This window comes from Sus scrofa, chromosome 10, assembly GCF_054392235.1.
Source record: "Sus scrofa isolate SSC_HxYL_T2T_F1_AM1 chromosome 10, Sscrofa_HxYL_maternal_Yorkshire_Landrace_v2.0, whole genome shotgun sequence".
Lineage (NCBI taxonomy): Eukaryota > Metazoa > Chordata > Mammalia > Artiodactyla > Suidae > Sus > Sus scrofa.
The window spans coordinates 72861544-72880648 of NC_139392.1; the positions used below are offsets into that span (position 1 = coordinate 72861544).

General features: G+C 39.8%; 1 protein-coding gene across 2 annotated transcripts in view; it reads left to right on the plus strand.

The window, feature by feature from the left end:
• The window catches only part of ITGA8 (integrin subunit alpha 8), a 171516-nt gene that overhangs the window by 43371 nt on the left and 109040 nt on the right, over nt 1-19105 (plus strand). For both annotated transcript variants that reach the window (XR_014817944.1, XM_021064834.2), the window contains exons 9-12: nt 2095-2138; nt 5134-5190; nt 7623-7675; nt 17773-17978. Coding sequence is in view for 1 of the 2 variants with exons in the window: in XM_021064834.2 (XP_020920493.2) it covers nt 2095-2138; nt 5134-5190; nt 7623-7675; nt 17773-17978 (360 nt within the window). In the remaining variant the exon portion in view is untranslated. The remainder of the gene's footprint in view (nt 1-2094; nt 2139-5133; nt 5191-7622; nt 7676-17772; nt 17979-19105) is intronic.

A 19105-nucleotide genomic window follows, 5' to 3' on the forward strand; every position in this document is an offset into this window, starting at 1 on the left:
TGACAAGTCTGCTCCTAAAATCAGTCAACTCCATTTTATCTGATTGTGTTTGGGGTGCCTCTACTAAACATCCATACCTGTATGCATACCTGTATCCATTAATTCAGAATCTCTACTCCAAACTCAACATCTCTATTTGAATAGACATCCAAACTGTGGATGTACATACTTATACCTGAACTCCTGATCTTTCCACCTGAATGTGCTCTACCCATTAGCTCCATCTCAGTACATGGCAATGGAAGCCTCTGAGTCACTCAAGCCAAAAAACCTTGGAAATCAGTCTTGGATTGCGCTCTTTTGCTCCCCTCCATAACCAATCTTTGAGCACAGCCTGCTAACTAAACCCAAAAAACAACCGCAATCTGACTGCTTCTTGCTTCTCCACACCTTCAACTCTGATCCAAGTCCTCATCAACACTGCTGCAGTAGCTCCCTAACTGGTCTCCCCGCTTCCATCTTTGCCCTTCGGAGTCCTCCCAAAATCTAATAGCCAGGGTGGCCCTTTAGAAACGGAAGTCACATTGTATAACTTCTTTGCTCCCAATGATTTTCCAACCCATTCCGTCTAAAATCCACATTTCACAATGACCTTAAAGACCCTCTTCTATTCACCTTGACCTCATCTCCTAGTCCTTGACCCCTCACTTCCTCCACCACAGCCACCCTGCTTTCTTTGCTGTTCTTTGAATACTCTAGACATACTTCTACCTCAGGACCTTGGCACTTGCAGTTCCTTCTGACCAGAACATACTTCCTCCAGATCTCCATAATATCTACTCCTTGGCTTTCTTCAATCTTTGCTAACATGTCATCTACTTGCCAAGACTCTCCATGACCACCTTAATAAATCACGATTCCTTCCTCACCCTGAAATTCCAGTACTCTCAGTACCATTTTACTGCTTAGTTTTTCTACATTATACTCATCAGCTTCTAACATATCATTTAACTGACTGCTTTTCAGATTGACTGCCTCTTCCATATATGCTCCACGAGAGCAGGGAATTTTGTCTTTGTTCCCTGCCATATCCTATAGTTGCCCATAAATGTTGCTTGAATGAGTGAATTTACTACTAAAAAGATCAATATCTAAGCCCAAATGAACCTTCTCTGATTATTAAAGTTCAGCATTGTTGAAATTAACTCATCTCCAAAACAGGATGGGGGGAGGGGAAGGTAACTGACCTAAAAAGTTACCAACAGCATAAGTGCCCACATCTGCTAGAATTCAGTACATCAGCTAGAATTAATGCCAGAATTTGTGGTCCACCTTTAGGGGCAGGTTTGGGGCAGAGGGAAATTTGAAGGGAAAGGGCCCACTTTCTTAAATTAAACTAAAAATGTAACCCCAATGAATCAAAGGAGGGTTTAGATTTCTAGAAATGAGAGCTGAAAAAGTCTTTGATCATCAGGAAGTTTTGACTCACATCAATTGCTAGAGGCTGGAAAAATTAGGTTCAGTGATTGACTCCAGGTAAAAAGCAGAAACAAGGACCAAAACCACTGCTTTCTGAATCTAAGGCCATATCATTGTGTATTAGAATATGCTGCCCTCTTTTGACCAGAGCTGTTTCTTCTACCTCTATTATTGAAGCCTCCTTCCTGGCATACCCTAGGCTGCCAGGTTTTCCTGTCATTCTGCTCTAGGGACACGATGCAATCATTTATGACAGGTGGCTTTTCCTTAAGTAATGAAATCATTTTAACACATTGGTGGGACAGGAAGTGTTACCTATATATACACTGGTACAAAAGACAAGCACAAAAGACAGTGAAACTGGAGAAACCCGAATGAGAGGTTTAACCAACAAATCACACACAGGTCAGAGAAGCCAGGTTTACATTCTAGAGGCAGAAATACATGGAGATTGGTGATGGAGATGGAGATGAATCTAAAAGTACAATTGTTGGTCTTCTGTGTTCTTTTGTCCATAGCAGAAGCAAAAGCCAGTGCCAAACTGTGACTTCAAACTTTCAGCTCTCTACATAGCACATAATAATTACTCCTTTAAAAAGCTCCTTCTAAATGATTTGTTGTATAGCTTTAAAGTATCTAGGTAATTCACCTTCTAAATGACTGTTTTCATCACAGAATTGCTTGCTGGAGTTCCGAGAGGCGCACAGAATTTTGGATATGTGAGTACTAAGAATGCATCATAGGATATTTTTTTTAGGTAGACAAAGAAATATTGTGTTTCATACACCTTTAAATCTTTTTAAATGTTCTTTAATAGGAGTTCCCACTGAGGTGTAGTGGGTTAAGAATCTGACTGCAGCAGCTCAGGTTGCTATGGAATTGCAAGTTCAATCCCTGGCCCTGTGCAGTGGGGTAAAGGATTCAGCATTGCCACAGCTGTAGTGGAGGTCTCAGCTGTGGCTTGGATTCAATCCCTGGTCTGGGAACTTCCATATGCCGTGTGTGTGACCAAACACCTAAAGCAAAAATAAAAACAAAAGTTCCTTTTTTAAATGATTTTTGTTTTTTCCATTATAATTGGTTTACAGTCCCTTTTAATAGTGAACACAACTGGTCCACACTTGCTTGCTTACTAAAAGGGAGGCAAGGTTGTTGTTGTTGTTTTTCCTGATCTGTGTACAAGATCAGCTCCATAATTTTCAGGGTCCAATGCAAAGAGAACATACCCGGCTTCTTATTCAAAATTATTGAGAACTTTAGGGTAGTAACTGCTGGGCTATCCAAAGAGTAGGACTCATCTGAGTGTCACATCCCATGAAGCTGGCCCTAGCCTTGTGCATGATCTGGGAATCATTGCAGAGGATCTCACTGTTGATATGATCAGCATTTGCAGGTTTTTTTGTTTTTGTTTTTTTCCAGCCACACCTTTGACACACGGAAGTGCCAGGGCTAGGGGTTGAATTCAAGCTGCAGCTTCAGGCCTACACCACAGCCAGAGCAATACCAGATCTGAGCTGTATCTGTAAAATAGGCCACTGCTTGTGGCAATGCCGGATCCTTAACCCACTGAGCAAGGCCAGGGATCAAACCCACATCCTCATGGATACTAGTCAGGTTCTTAACCCAATAAGCCACAATGGGAACACCTGATCAGGATTTTAGTATGTCTCATATGGTAGAAATAAGATTGATTGTTCCATTGCTAGGGCATTAGTTTACAAGGGCTGTCATGACAAATGACCACAAACCAGGTGGCTTAAAACAACATTAAGTTTGTTCTCTCACAGTTTAAGAGGCCAGAAGTTGGAAACCAAGGTGTGATGGGAAGACTGCACTCTCACACATGCATATGGGAGAGGATTTTTCCTGCCTCTTCCGGCTTCAGGTGGCCCTGCCATTCCTTGTCTTCAGCCTCTGTCTCAGTCTCCATAAGGCTTTCCTCCATCTGTGTCTATAAGTGTCCCCTCCTCTTTTTATAAGGACATCAGTCATTGAACATAGGGCCCACCCTAAATCCAGGATGGTTTCAACATCCTTAACTATTTCATCTGAAGATGTGGTATATATACACAATGGAATACTACTCAGCCATAAAAAAGGATGACATAATGCCATTTGCAGCAACATGGATGGAACTAGAGAATCTCATACTGAGTGAAATGAGCCAGAAAGACAAAGACAAATACCATATGATATCACTTATAACTGGAATCTAATATCCAGCACAAATGAACATCTCCTCAGAAAAGAAAATCATGGACTTGGAGAAGAGACTTGTGGTTGCCTGATGGGAGGGGGAGGGAGTGGGAGGGATCGGGAGCTTGGGCTTATCAGACACAACCTAGAATAGATTTACAAGGAGATCCTGCTGAATAGCATTGAGAACTATGTCTAGATACTCATGTTGCAACAGAAGAAAGGGTGGGGGGAAAAACTGTAACTGCAACGTATACATGTAAGGATAACCTGACCCCCTTGCTGTACAGTGGGAAAATAATAAAAAAAAAAAAAACCCTATTTCCAAATAAGGTCACCTTCTGAAATTCTGCACAGACATGAGCTTTGGATACCCAGTTATACCATGCAAACCCAGTATAACTAGTTACCATAAAAATAGGAAAGGGAAAGGAAATCCACCTTATAAAACCAAAAAACTATTTGAAATAATATTTTTAAGGTCTGGTAAAATTGTAATATCTTGAGATTTTTAGGTTGGCTGGTCAGAATTTAAAAGGAATATTTTTTTCTATGTGGATAACAGTTTAGAATTTCATTTTTTTTTTTTTTGCAAAGAGCCATAATCATCTATTTCTCATAATAGCATATGCCCAGAAATGAAATTTAGGCTAAAATTTTGATTAGATCAATTACCTGACAATCAGATTAGTTGCTCTAATTCAGCCTTCTATATTTTTTTAAAACTCGATGAATTTTATTATATTTATAGTTGTACAACCATCATTGTAGCCTAATTTTAGAACATTTCCATCCCAAACCCCAAGTCTATCCTCCCCATCACTACCTGTCCACTTTGGTAACCATAAGTTTTTCAAAGTCTGTGAGTCTGTTTCTGTTCTGCAAATCAGTTCATTTGTATCCTTTTTTTTTAAGAGTCCACATATATAAGTGGTAGTGTATGATGCTTGTCTCTTGCTGTCTGACTAAAATTTTGATTAGATAAATTAACTCACTATCAGGTTGGTTGCTGTAATTTGACAGTCTTGAATTGATGAGTAAGCATGCATTTTATCTGAAAGGATCCCAGACTTAACCCATAAATAAAAAGTTCAATTGGATTTTTTGAGATCATTCTTATGGATTTACATATTTTTTTACATGTGTAACTAACTACTTATGACTCATCACAAAACTTTTAAAATGTGAGTTCTTATCATGGCTCAGCGGTTAACAAATATGACTATCACCCATGAGGATACAGGTTCAATCCCTGGCCTTTCTCAGTAGGTTAAGGATCCAGTGTTGCCATGAGCTGTGGTGTAGGTCACAGATGTGGCATAGCTTCTGTGTTGCTCTGACTGTGGTGTAGGCCAGCAGCTACAGCTCTGATTCAACTTCTTGCCTGGGAACCTTAATATGCTGTGGGTGTGGCCCTAAAAAACAAAAAAAACTTTTAAAATGATTAAAGATATACTTCAAAAAAATTCTCCAATTCTATGCCAAATGATTTGATGCATCTAATTTCTATCATTTCAGGTTTCAATCATCAACTCTACAGATATGACCTTTATTCAGAATTTCACTGGTGAACAGGTAAGAACATTTTACTATCAAATAATGAATGTCACTCTGACCTAATAGTATATTGTCATATTCCTATCATTTATTCATTTTAAAATAAATATTTACCAAGCACCTACTATGTGCTAAATGTAGGAAGAATTAGGTACCATGACCAAGTGAGGTTTATCCAGGAATGCAAGGTTGGTTTAACATCCAAAAATAATATATTAATAAAGCAAAAAATTCACATGGTCCTCTCAAGGGGTGAAGAAAAAGCACTAAAATGACTAAAATCATAGATAAAATACTAAGCATTGGCAGGGATGTGGAATAACTGGAACCCTCATGCATTGCTTATGGGAATGTGAAATGCTTCAGTTACTTTGGAAATCAGTTTGGCAGTTTCTTTTTTTGTTTGCTTTTTTTTATGGCTGCACCTGTAGCATATGGAAGTTCCCAGGATAGGGGTTGAATCCGAGCTGCAGCTGCCAGCCTACACCACAGCCACAGCAGCACTAGTTCTGAGCTGCATCTGTGGCCTATGCTGCAGCTTGTGGCAATGCTGGATCCTTAACCCACTGAGCGAGGCCAGGGATGAAACCTGCAACCTCACAGATACTAGTCAGGTTCTTAACCTGCTAAACTACAATGGGAACTCCAACAACATTCCTTTCTCATAATTCTGGAGTCTGGGAGGCCAAGGTCAAGGAGTAGGCAGATTTCATATCTAGTAAGAGCCTGCTTCTGGGTTCACAGCCACCTTCTTCCTCTCTGTGTCCTCACATGGTAGAAGGAGGCCTGGAGAGCTCTCTGGGGTCTCTTTTATGAGGACACTAATCCCATTCATGAAATCTCCAGCCTAATGACGTAATCACCTCCTGAAGGCCCCACCTCCTAATACCATCATACTGGGGGTTGGGTTTCTGCATTTGAATCTAGGAGAGGGGAGGACACAAACATTGAGTCTATAGCAACTATATATGTTTGGCATAGAGAAAAGAGATGCGAAAATTGAATTGAGTTACACATGTTAACTCATCTATTTCTTTCCTCTGCCAAGAGTACCTGGCACCTGGAACCTACTTTGAGCTAAACTTAGTGCAGAGAAAAGAATGAACAGCCCAGACCAAAATCTCTGCTTTCCTTGGAGCACACTTTCCAGGAAATTCTAGGCTGATTAAATTTGTAGGTGAGGAGTTGATGTCGTGGCTCATAGGTTTAAGGACCTGATAGCATCTCTCTGAGGGGCAGGTTCAATCCCCAGCCTCATTCAGTGGGTTAGGGATCTGGTGGTATCGCAAGCTGCAGTGTAGGTCACAGATGTGGCTTGGATCTGGTACTGCTGTGGCTGTGGTGTAAGTTGGTAGCTGCAGCTCTGGTTTGACCCCCTAGCCTAGGAACTTCCATATGCTGCAGTTGTGGCCATCAAAAAAAAAAAAAAAAAAAAAAGTAGGTGATGGAAGGCTGAATCAGCTAGAGTACTGAATGGCAGACTACGGAAAGGAAAATTCTTGGCCAGTTAAAACCACAGGTCAAATCTGAAAATGTTTTAAATCTTGAAAACATAGGTTGAACAATGAAAATGTCAGAGCTAGAACTTGGGGAGATTAGGCACACAAGTTACACTCAGAAAAGACTTAGAAACCTTAGTTATCTAAGATAACCTAAGTTATCTAAGATGATAAACTCAATATGAATTGATACTAGATATGGTTTACCCTAAAATTAACTCCCTACTTTTTTTGGCTGCCTCACCACATATGGAGTTTCCCAGGCCAAGGATCAGATCCAAGCCACAGTTGTGATCTACACTACAGCCGCAGCAATGCGAGATCCTTTATCTCACTGTGTGGGACTGGGGATCGAACATGTGTCCTGGCATTACAGAGACACTGCTGATCCTGTTGCACCACAGTGGGAACTTCTAAAAACCCTGTTTTTGCTTCAGTGATATGAAGCATCCAAAGCAGAGAATGTCTAGCCTACTTAGCTTCTCCTGTCCATGGCCTCAGGGGTATCATCATTTCTTTCGTGTCACATATCTTATCTCTTAAGAAAGATGATGAGCCAACTGAAAATACTTCCATAAGAGATTTCACATGGACATGGAATTAGATTTATTCTGTGATATTCAAGATTGCAGAACTAGGTAGAGATTTAGGGACTAGAGGTTCCAGAAGGACCAGTTTTAGCAAAGAACATCCTAATCATTGTATCTGCTGATTGGACTGATTGTTGAACATCTCAGATGATGTCCAAGCAGATGTTTGGGGTTTTGAGGAAAATTATGCATTAGGTCGGGGGCTAAATTAAATGACTTGAAGACTCCATCCACATCCAAGAGTTTATGAACTCAAAAAACTGTGCTGCCATAAGGCTAATCTCTCAGGGAAAATTGAGAGATGACTATAAAAATGACTTTTTGAATGTGAAATATGTCATCTTATGGTCTTCCTTTGCAGATGGCATCGTATTTTGGATATACAATTGCAGTATCAGATGTTAACAATGACGGGTAAGTTGATAAGAACTTACAAGACATTATATCCATGAAGAGGTTATATTCTTTCCTTCACGAAGTACGTCCTTCCATACTTCCTCAACAAGATAAAGGCTCTCTTGTTTTAACTTTTTTTAAAAGTCAGGGCAAGAGGCTATATCTACTAAAGAATTCTCTGTCATCCTATTTTATGGCTTCCCCAAGATTTTCCACATCCGCCACTTCTAAGAAAAGACTATTTTACTTAGTTTTATCTTTACTTTTATGAATTGAATAGTCCTTGGCCATTTGAAATCCATAGCCATTAAAGAATTTGCTGTCTCTCTTCACCTCTTTGCACATGATACGTTCATAAAACACTTGCCCACAAATATTTTTCTTCTCCTGACACTATTTTAACCAACATATTTTGACCTCTGCAAGAGATGAAATAATGTTATCTTTTTCAGATCACAGCAGTAAATTACAATTGAGTTTGGATCTAACAACGTGATAAATTATGGTTGTAGTTTAAGTCATTACTTCAAAGAAAAGTATTCTTAAGTATTGCTTTGATCCACTAAAAGCACCTGACAGATAAAACAAATAATTACATAAGAAAACTAATAAATTGAGATGAACTGATTATCCATCCAGCAAATATCGTTGGAGCCCCTACTATGTGCCACACGTTATTCTTGGGTGCCCAGAAGATAGCAGTGAGTAAGGCAGAGAAGACCTCTGCTTTCATGGAGCTCACATTTTTGTAAGAAGCAAATACCTGAAAATTTTTAACTGTGGTCCAAGATCTGGGCTAAGCATTTTAAATGCATGATTGATAGACATTAGCTATAACCTTTGTATAGCTAGACAGGTACTTTATTTAGTAAGTGGTGCCACATGATTAGAGATAAACTGGTAACTTTTCTACCTTTTGGGAAACACCCTTTTATTATTCTTACAACCAACATCTATTTCTTGAGCATCCTCTATACACTGTTCTAGGTGCTGGCATATAGCAGAGAACAAAACAGAAATTCCCACTCACAAAGGTTAGTCGAGATCTACAGACATGCACAAAAAGTAAGTAAAGAGTGTGTTAGATGGTGATGAATACTAAGTAGGAAAAAATAAAAACGGAAGGGCTGAAAGCAATCAAGATGTCCTTTAGTCAGTAAATGCCTATGTATCTGTGGTCCATCCAGACAATGGAACATTATTCAGAGCTAAAAATAAATGACCTATCAAGCCATAGAAAGACATGGAGGAATCTTAAGTTCATATTCCTAAGTGAAAGAAGCCAGTGGGAAGAGGCTTCATGCTCAGGATGATTCCACTTGATGACATCCTGGAAAAGGCAAAACTATGGAGACAATAAAAAGATCAGTGGTTACCAGATGTTAGCAGTAAAAGAGGGATGAGTTTGGCAGTGCACAGATAATTTTTAGGGCACTGAAACTACTCTATGATACCACAATAGTGGATTCATGTCATTATACATTGTCCCCAATCAATAGATTGTATACCACCCAGAGTGAACCCTAAAATAATCTATGGATTTGGAGGGATGATGATGTGTCAATGGAGATTCATCAGTTGTAACAAATGTCCTGTCTGGTGCAGGATGTTCACAGCAGCAGAGACTGTGCTTGGGGCAGGGATATATGAGAACTGTCTGTACTTTCTGATCAATTTTGCTTTGAACCTAAAACCGCTCTAAAAAATAAAGTCTATTGGAGTTCCCATCATGGCTCAGCAGAAACGAATCTGACTAGTACCCGTGAGGACGCAGGTTTGATCCATAGCTTCGCTCAGTGGGATAAGGATCCAGTGTTGCTGTGAACTGTGGTGTAGATCGCAGACACAGCTCGCATCTGGCGTTGCTGTGGAACCTCCATATGCCACAGGTGCAGTGCTAAAAAAGATGCAGCACTAAATAAATAAAGTCTATTAATGATACTTAAAAAAAAAAAAACAGTTCCTGCTGTGGTGCAGTGGGTTAAGAATCCAACTACAGTGGCTCAGGTCACTGTGGAGCCTTGGGTTCAATCTCCTGCCCAGCACAGTGGGTTAAAGGATCTGTCACTGACATCACCACAGCTGCACCGCAGTTGCAGTGTGGGTTGCAGCTGCAGCTTGCATTCAATCCCCTGGAATTTCCATATGCCATGAAGGGGGACCTTTAAAAAAAACAGAATGCAATAATAAAAACGACAGACGAGGGATAGAAAACACTGGGAGAGATGCGGTTCTCAATCAGGTAAATAGGGAAGGCTTCAGAGTTAGGTGAGGGAGCAAAACAGGATAGTAGATGGGGAGGCAGAGCTGCGAGCATCTTCAAGGGACATCAAAGAGGCTTGGAGAGATGCCAGCGGGGAGTGGGATCATGATGGTTTGTGAGCCACCGTGTTTACTTCAAACTGCCTTACACAGCACCACACAGACTCTGCCGTGGATAGAATGAGTCTGTTTCCAGGAAGGACACATCATCTTGAGAGCTGCCAGAGGAGTCTAAGCAGGGGAGTGGTCTGCTCCCACTAGGATTTTAGCAGACGTGCTCCATTGATTGGGTCACGATGGAAGCCCATTGCCTTAAGCCAGGGGAGGCGGGACAGTGCCCAGAACCAGAGTAGTGGCAGGAAAAATAGAAATACCTGCACCCTGGATCTATTCTGAAGATATATTTGATGCACTGTGGGATTATTCTGAAGGTGTATTTGAATGTAATTTTATCCTGGACCCAGATAAATTGTAGTTGCTTTAACCTTCAGGGGTCTGAGTTGGAAAAAGTCATAATTAGGACCATCATTCAGAAAGTCCAACCTGGATGGATGATATTTGTTATCAGAGCCTTTTATTCATTTAGAAAATGGTGGAGGAAGAACTTGAGTCCAAAACGGGGCATCCTGTCCACATGTGGGAAGCCCATTCTTTAGGGAAAACAAAACCTCTAGTGGTCCTCGGGGTAAGTGTAGAGAAATGTAGACACATTTCTCTCAACAGGTAGCAACTCAGTACACACGAGGGCTTTTCAACTGGAAGCTGGGCAGAACTTTTTTTTTTTTTTTTTTTTTTGTCTTTTTGCCTTTTCTAGGGCTGCTCCCACAGCATATGGAGATTCCCAGGCTAGGGGTCCAATTGGAGCTGTAGCCAACGGCCTATGCCAGAGCCACAGCAACAAAGGATCCGAGCCACGTCTGCAACCTACACCACAGCTCACAGCAACACTGGATCCTTAACCCACTGAGCAAGGCCAGGGATCAAACCCACAACCTCATGGTTCCTAGTCAGATTCATTGACCACTGCACCACGACAGGAACTCCACTTTTTTTTTAGGCTAAGTGTAGCATTGGAGCTACAGCTTCCAGCCTACACCACAGCTCATGGCAATGCCGGACACTTAACCCACTGAGCAGGCCAGGGATTGAACCTGCATCCTTATAGATACTAGTCGGGCTCATTACCACTGAGCCACAACAGGAACTCCCTGGGTGGCATTTTTGAGGACACAGATTGCTCATTGTATTTCCTCTACTCCCCTCTGAATCCTTTCAACTTTCCCCCAGTGTCAGAGTATGCCTGCAGGGCATTGTCCCTCCCTCCCCCACCCCTCCCCAAAATACATTCATCCTAGTCTAAAGAACACTTTTGTGACAATGTTTATAGGACTTATTTTTTAGGGCCACACCTGTGGCATATGGGAGTTTCCAGACTACACCACAGCTCGTGGCAATGCCAGATTCTTAACCCACCAAGTGGGGCTAGGGATCAACCCACAACCTCAAGGATACTAGTCAGGTTCATTACTGCTGAGCCACAATGGGAACTCCTTTTTGCCATGTTAAGAAAAAAAATAAACTTGTAATAATTGGACCTCATTGGTTTCCTGCTGATCAAAACAACATGGTAATAACAAATGGGAATTTTCTAGTGATAATTTTTTCTTTCATGATGTTCTTAAAAATTGCTATGCACATTACTTCTTTTTATGCAGCAGTTTATTCTGATTTCTTTAGACTGCACTGAAAAATACATCTATTATCTTAATATTGGCATTAAAAATTTTTTTATTAGTATATAGTTGGTTTACAATGTTGTGCCAATTTCTGTTTTAGAGGAAAGTGACCCAATTTTATATATATATATATATGTACATACACATACACACACACACGTTCCCTTTCTTATATTATCTTCCATCATGTTCTATCCTAAGAGACTGGATATAGTTCCCTGTGCTACACAGTAGGACCTCATTGTTTATCCATTCTAAATGTAGTAGTTTGCATCTACTAACCCCAAACTCCCACTCCCTCCCCCTTGACAACAATATTGGCCTTCTTAAAGAAAAAGTGCCCATAGATTCTCAATCTGTATATTATTTGCTGCTGTAATTACTTAGATGCAGCATACATTCATGGTCCTATAATCAATGAGTATGCTCTGGAAGCCATTGTGAACCTTTCAGCCCAAGTAAAGATAGTCTGAGATGACAGTAGTACAGACAGAATTTGGCAGCATCTTTGCAGCACCTGTGTTTCCAGAACAATCACTTGATATTAATGTTTTCACAAATAGGGAAAACATGGCATGTTATGTTTCCAGGTTGATACGTGATCCCAGGATGGGGGCTAGAAAACCACTAATTAGAGTGACAGCCAGTATCCTCACCTCCCTGGATGGATATTCATCCCCAGGGAAGATACAAAACAGTCCATCAGGGCAGAGAGACGAATCTCTAAGTCCTCAGAAACCTGAGCTGAATAAGAAAAGAAAGGCAGCAAATCATGCATGTGTCAGTGACTTTTCCTAAGCGCCTGACATAATTCCGTGTCAGGACACATGTGGCCCCATTTTGAGAAAGAATACTTTTGTCATTTTCAATTTCTAACAAGACTTCTAGCAGGGACCTTAAAGCTGTATGGGATTTGTAGCAAACACAAATCTCCATCTCAAGTAAAGTTTTCCTGGATAGAACATACAGGGTCTCCCCCATCGGTTAGTAGTGTCCAACACAGAAATCTCTGTTTGCCACTGAAACAACTCTAGGACCTAAGGTGCTATTAAACAACAAAATTTTATCATGGTTGATTAGCAGACCATGTCCTTTTTCCCCTCAAAGTGCCTTTGTGCATAATTTGTCTAGTAACATAGGAACATCTGCATGACTATCCAATGAAACCATCTAAAATTCACCCATGCGGAAACTGAGACACAAAAGCTAAGTGAATTGCCCAAGAGCACACACTAAGTAGGGGAAGGTCTCGACTAGTTCACAGAACTTCCACTGACTTACCCTACAAATTTTTTCTCACTCTATATAGAGAGCTCTTTCCTAAGCTCTAGAAAATACCTAATAGGAGAAAATATATGTAATTTCAGTCTTCAAGGGCTTAATATCTGTAAGGATTAAGAATTTTCAATCTAGTAAGTTACTAAAATGACTCACATGCCTCTCACTTTTACAACTTGGGAAACAGATAAATTGGGGTACTTGTCACTGAAGACATCTAATAACCTTTTAAATATTCTTTTTTTCATTTATTTATTCTTAAATCTTTTCATTATACTTGGTTTACAATGTTCTGTCAATCTCTGCTGTATAGAAAAATGGTCCAGTCATTCATATACATATATATATTCACTCATATATATATATATATTCTTTTTTTCACATTATTCTCCATCGTGTCCCTATACAGCAGAATCTCATTGCTTATCCATTCCAAATGCAATAGTTTGCATCTACTAACCCCAAACTCCCTGTCCACCCCACTCCCTCCACCCCCTTGGCAACCACAAGTCTTTTCTCTTGTCCATGAGTTTGTTTCTTTTCTATAGAAAGGTTCATTTGTGCAGTATATTAGATTCCAGATATAACTGATATCATATGATATTTGTCTTTCCTATTCTGACTTACTTCACTTGGTATAGGGTCTCTAGTTCCCTCCATGTTGCTGCAAATGTCATTATTTTGTTCTTTTTTATGGCTGAGTAGTATTTCATTATGTATATGTACCTTTTAAATATTCTTAAAAACTATATCTAAGATGTAAAAGGTGTTTTGATGTATGTGTATACAGTGAAGTGATCACTATATTCAGTCTAATTAATATATCCATCTGTGTGATTTGTCTATATCCATCCAACTCTTTGGTCAATCCATCACATAGTTACCTTGTGTGTGTGCATGTATATGTGTGTGTGTGTGTGTGTGTGTGTGTGTGTGTGTGTGTGTGTGTGTGAGAGCACCTGAGATCTATTCTTTTACCAAGTTTCCACTGTATAATACAGTATTATTATTAACTATAGCCACTATGCTGATACTAAATCTCTAGAATTTATATAGCCCACATAGCTGCAAATTTGTACTCTTTGTCCAATATCTCATTAATCTGACCTTCCCATCCCTGGTAAGCATCATTCTCTATTTCTATGAATTTTACTTTATAGATTCCTTATGTATATACACACATGTAGATCTGTCTATGTCTATATACATATATGTGAAACAAAGATATTGTCTATATAATGTATATATAGATACACATGCATACAGAATACATACAAATATCAAAATCTTAAGTAAGGGCTGTCGTAGAAGAATAACATATACATGTGTTTAAATTTTTACTCTGTTTTGACTGATGATGAGAATTTGTCAACTGTGTATTTTATTAACTACCATTATTTTTATAAACAAGGTCATGCTTCTACTTTACAAAAATATAAAAACATAAATTCAGTATTTTCACCCCCGAGAACTTTAAGACTTTCTTTAAGGATGCCTCAAACAACTGGCTGATAAAAAATTCAGTTAGGGATGGTTTCTAGCATCATGGCATGTAAGAAAAATCAGTTTGATTATATTAAAAATAGCCATACTTGGAGTTCCTGTTGTGGCTCAGCAGGTTAGGAACCCAACTAGTATCCACGAAGATGCAGATTCGATCCCTGGCTTTGCTCAATGGTTTAAGGATCCTGCACTGCCGTGAGCTGTGGTATAGTTCGAAGATGAGGCTCAGATCTGGCACTGCTGTGGCTTTGGTGTAGGCCAACAGCCACAGCTCCGATTTGACCCCTAGCTTGGGAACTTCCATATGGCACAAATGCAGCCCTAAAATGCAAAAAAAAAAAAAAAAAAAAAAAAAAGGTTGTGTCATCCTTTCTGTCCACTGTGCCACAAAAGCAAAGGCCCTATAAATGCTCCAAGACTCAACATCAGGAAAAATTTTTAAAAAGATAGTGGCATAAAGTAATGTGACCAAATAAATAAACTGGAAGGAATTTCCCAAATTATTCTTTTTATTTTAAAAAATCTCCGGGTATTAGGAGTGGGCTCCAAAAGTTAAGACCAAACAGTTGCATGCATGCTGGTTGGTAGTTGATATTGTCAAGCCTGTGACTGTTTTGAAAATATAAACAAGTTGGTGAAATTAACTTCAGTTAAGTTATCTTAAGATAGCCAGATCTACGAAGACATCCAGTGTAAACTCTGTTAGGAATTTCTGCATGAACTTAACAACAAGGGAAGATAGTATTTTCCTCTTGAATCTAAGTAAGCAAATCTGTTTTTTATTTTCTTATGGCTTTTTGAACCTTATAGTATTTATACTATGTCAGAAATTCACAGAATTATAATTTAATCCATCAGATTGTTTCTAGTCTCTGCAGGGCCAAGAGGAACTAAATTTCAAGACATTTCTAGCAGTTAACTTGAGAGTATTTTAAAGAATATTTATTTGAAAGGAAGCAGCTTTGGGTGACTGCATTTTGGTGCTAGATTTAGTCCAAGTGTGTTCTCTCACAGAAGAGAAATCATTATGATTTAAGAAGGAAATCTAGAAAACGAAAACGTAAAGTTGCAAATTGAACTGATTTCTGTAATGAAATTGGTCAGCTGCATTAGTTCTCGCCTATCAGAAAACAATTAAATTGATGAGCTATCAATTCTAGTATACAGCCTCGTGACCTGCATTCTCTTAATAAATAACCTCATTTTTTTTTGTCTTTTTGCCTTTTCTAGGGCTACTCCCACAGCATATGGAGATTCCCAGGCCAGGGGACCAATTGGAGCCATAGCCACCGGCCTATACCACAACAACGCGGGATCTGAGCCGCATCTGCAACCTACACCACAGCTCATGGCAACGCCAGATCCTCAACCCACTGAGCAAGGCCAGGGATTGAACCCGCAACCTCATGGTTCCTAGTTGGAGTTGTTAACCACGGCGCCACGACGGGAACTCCAATAACCATGTTCTTATTTTGTGTGATGCATTCACTCTGATATTTTCTATGGTATACTATTTACTTAAAAATTATTTTTCTTTTCTTTTTATGGGCCTCACTTGCAGCATATGGAAGTTCCTGGGCCAGGGGTCAAATCCAAGCTGCACCTGAAGCCTACGCCACAGCTCCTTAACCCATGAGCAAGGCCAGGGATTGAACCCGCATCCTCAAGAGAAAGCATTGGGTTCTTAACCTGCTGAGCCGCTATGGGAATTCCCATTTCATTTTTCAAAACTGCTTGTCAAGACCCATTAAGTTGATTGTACAATCCACCAATGAGTTGCAAATGAAGATTTAAAAACACCAGCCTCAACAATAATATAGACTGTGACTCTTAAGGGGTATTGTGCATATAAAATAATATTGACACTAAGTGCAAAATATTCTACAAGGCACATTGAACCAATTGAATCCAAGACAGTTATTGTCTCTCAGCTTTATGAGAACACAATCATAAATTAAGAACAAATGTCTTTCTCCTTCTTTGGCGCTTAGAACATTTTAGAAGGCTTACACTTAAATATCTAGGGAAATGTATTTAGATGAAAATAAATCCGTGCTGTCATAGTACTCCAAGATTCCAAGGAGACCATGGATGTGCTAATCTTTCACAATGAGAGGTCGAATAGTTTTGCATTTCTAGAACTCCTAGTGTTGGCAGTGAGAAACATAATGAGTCAATGTGTCAGTCCCATGTCATGTTCCTACCCCCAGGGACCAATTGCACGCTTTGTTCCCTCTTTAGAGAATGAGAAAATGGCCCTGCTCAATCTTGCACTAGAGAAGCAGTGGTTTTAGACATCTTTGAACTACAAGGAAACAATAGACACAATTAGGTGTTTAACAAATGCCTCTTAATACTGAAAATTGTAATAACAGAAAGAGACAACCAGGTTCATCCAAGGTAAAGCCTGAAGCTTGGAATGGTCCCAGCCTTGGCTGAGAGCACAGATGCAGGCCAAGGAAATGCATTTGGAACATTTTTTTTTTTGCCTACCCTGTGGCATATGGAATTCCCAAGCTAGGGATCAGAGGTGTAGCTGCAGCCTACCCCAAAGCTATGGCAATGTCAGATCCTTAACCCACTGTGTTGGGCTGGGGATCAAACCCACGTTCCAGTGCTCCCAAGATGCTGCTGATGCCATTGCGCCATAGTGGAAACTTCTCATTCTGTACCTTTTTAAGAAAATGTTTTACTTAAGTGTAGCAATCAGATTGCTATCTCTTTCTTGAGATTTTTTCAACCTGAAAAATTACCTACTAGTTTCCTGCTGTAATATCTACATTTACAAAGAAAAACTATAAATTTGCATTTGGGAGGAAAAACTTCTTTTCCATCTTTCTAGCCAGTATGATATCTTTCTCTGGATTCTCTTCTATTTAAATGGAGGTCATGAGAGGAAAGAGGAGGAGAAAATCAATTTTAAACCTTATGACTGCAAGAAAATGTCATAATATAAATGTAGAGTTATATAAATTGTGGACAAACTCTCATTCGTGTTGAGAAAAAGCTATCTAGGCCTTATTGGTATGTTTTCCTTGTGTAACTACATTTTCTGGAAAGGCACTAAAACGCTGAAAGGGGTGAAATATCTGTGGTTTTCTGAAAGTGGTCATTTTTAACGTAGCTAAAAAGTTCCATGTGATAATTTAACAGCTCATTTTCTTACAGCATTCTATTCCGTAGACATAACAAAGCAATGAAAGAAATAAGATGGTTGTTCTGTGTCCTCTGGGAAAGGAAGAACACCAGTGGAAATGTATTCATCTAATGGATTAAAAGTCCACCCCGAAACACCTGTGTCTGCCAGGGTACTGACCTCTCTCTTTGTTCCCGCAGAATGGATGACATATTGATCGGGGCGCCTCTCTTTATGGAACGCGAATTTGAGAGCAACCCTAGAGAGGTAGGACAAGTTTACCTGTATTTGCAAGTGAGTGCACTCGTCTTCAGGGACCCACAGGTCCTTGCCGGCACGGAGGTTTTCGGGAGATTCGGTACTGCCGTGGCACATTTAGGAGACCTGAACCAAGACGGATACAATGGTAAGTTACACCGATGCATGGAAATTCCTTACGGGGCCATGAGATCATGTTACTGCTCCGTGAAGAAAACAGACCTCACCATGGTGGGTGTGGTACAGTTCTCGGGATTGGTCTTAAAAATCCAAAATCTCAAGGCAGCTTCAACACTGTTTCGTTTTGGTGACTAGAGATGTTACACGGGCATTTTCTCACACTGTTGCAGGGTTTCACGTAACAGCTCTAAATAAAACATCCATTTTAAATCCCAAATGATGTTGGGATTTAGAGTCAAAATGAATAATTACAGGAGTTTCTGTTGCAGCTCAATGGGTTAAGAACCTGACCTAGTGTCTATGAGGATGTGGATTTATTCCCTGGCCTCCTCAGTGGGTTCTGGTGTAGCTGCAAGCTGCAGCCGAAGTCACAGATGCAGCTTGGATCTGGTGTTGCTGTGGCTGTGGCGTTGGCCGGCAGCTGCGTTCAGATTCAACCCCTGTCTGGGGAACTTCCATATACCACAGATGTGGGCCTGTACATACATACATACATGCTGATGTATTAGCAAGGGTCCTGCCTTCTGATTAATGTAACCCTTGTGTAAGTTGTGCTGAATTTGGTCTCTTAACTTCAGCTTAAAGGCACCATCAATGTTCGCTGTAATGTTAAATTCTTCATTTGTGATTGTGGGTCTTTATCTTAGGAATTTATGAATGCCTGGTAAGTACCCTCTCTTCAGAAAAATATGCCAGCTCATACAAAATTTTGCATACATTTTCAAGACCTTTAAATTAAGAACCAAGGTAGAGTGAGCATCTTAAAGTTCAAGGGAGTGACAGGAATTTGCTCCAACAAAATTTCCTAGGGAGTATTTGTATCAAATCACTGTTCATCTTTGGCAAGTGGTATCGTCATTTTATGACTTCTTTGGAAAAAAAAACCTATCTCGGCAATGTGTGGTTAGTAACTTTTGACGTACCATAAAACGTGAATGCGTGTTAAAAGCTCATGGTTCCAGGAAAGTTTTTTAAAAAGACAAGGTCACGTTTGACTGATTTGTTGCTTTCAAAACCTGCCCTGTGCCTGAGCATAATGAAATAAACAATGCTAAATTATCTATGGAGTCATCTTCTTCATTATCTTCCCTTTTG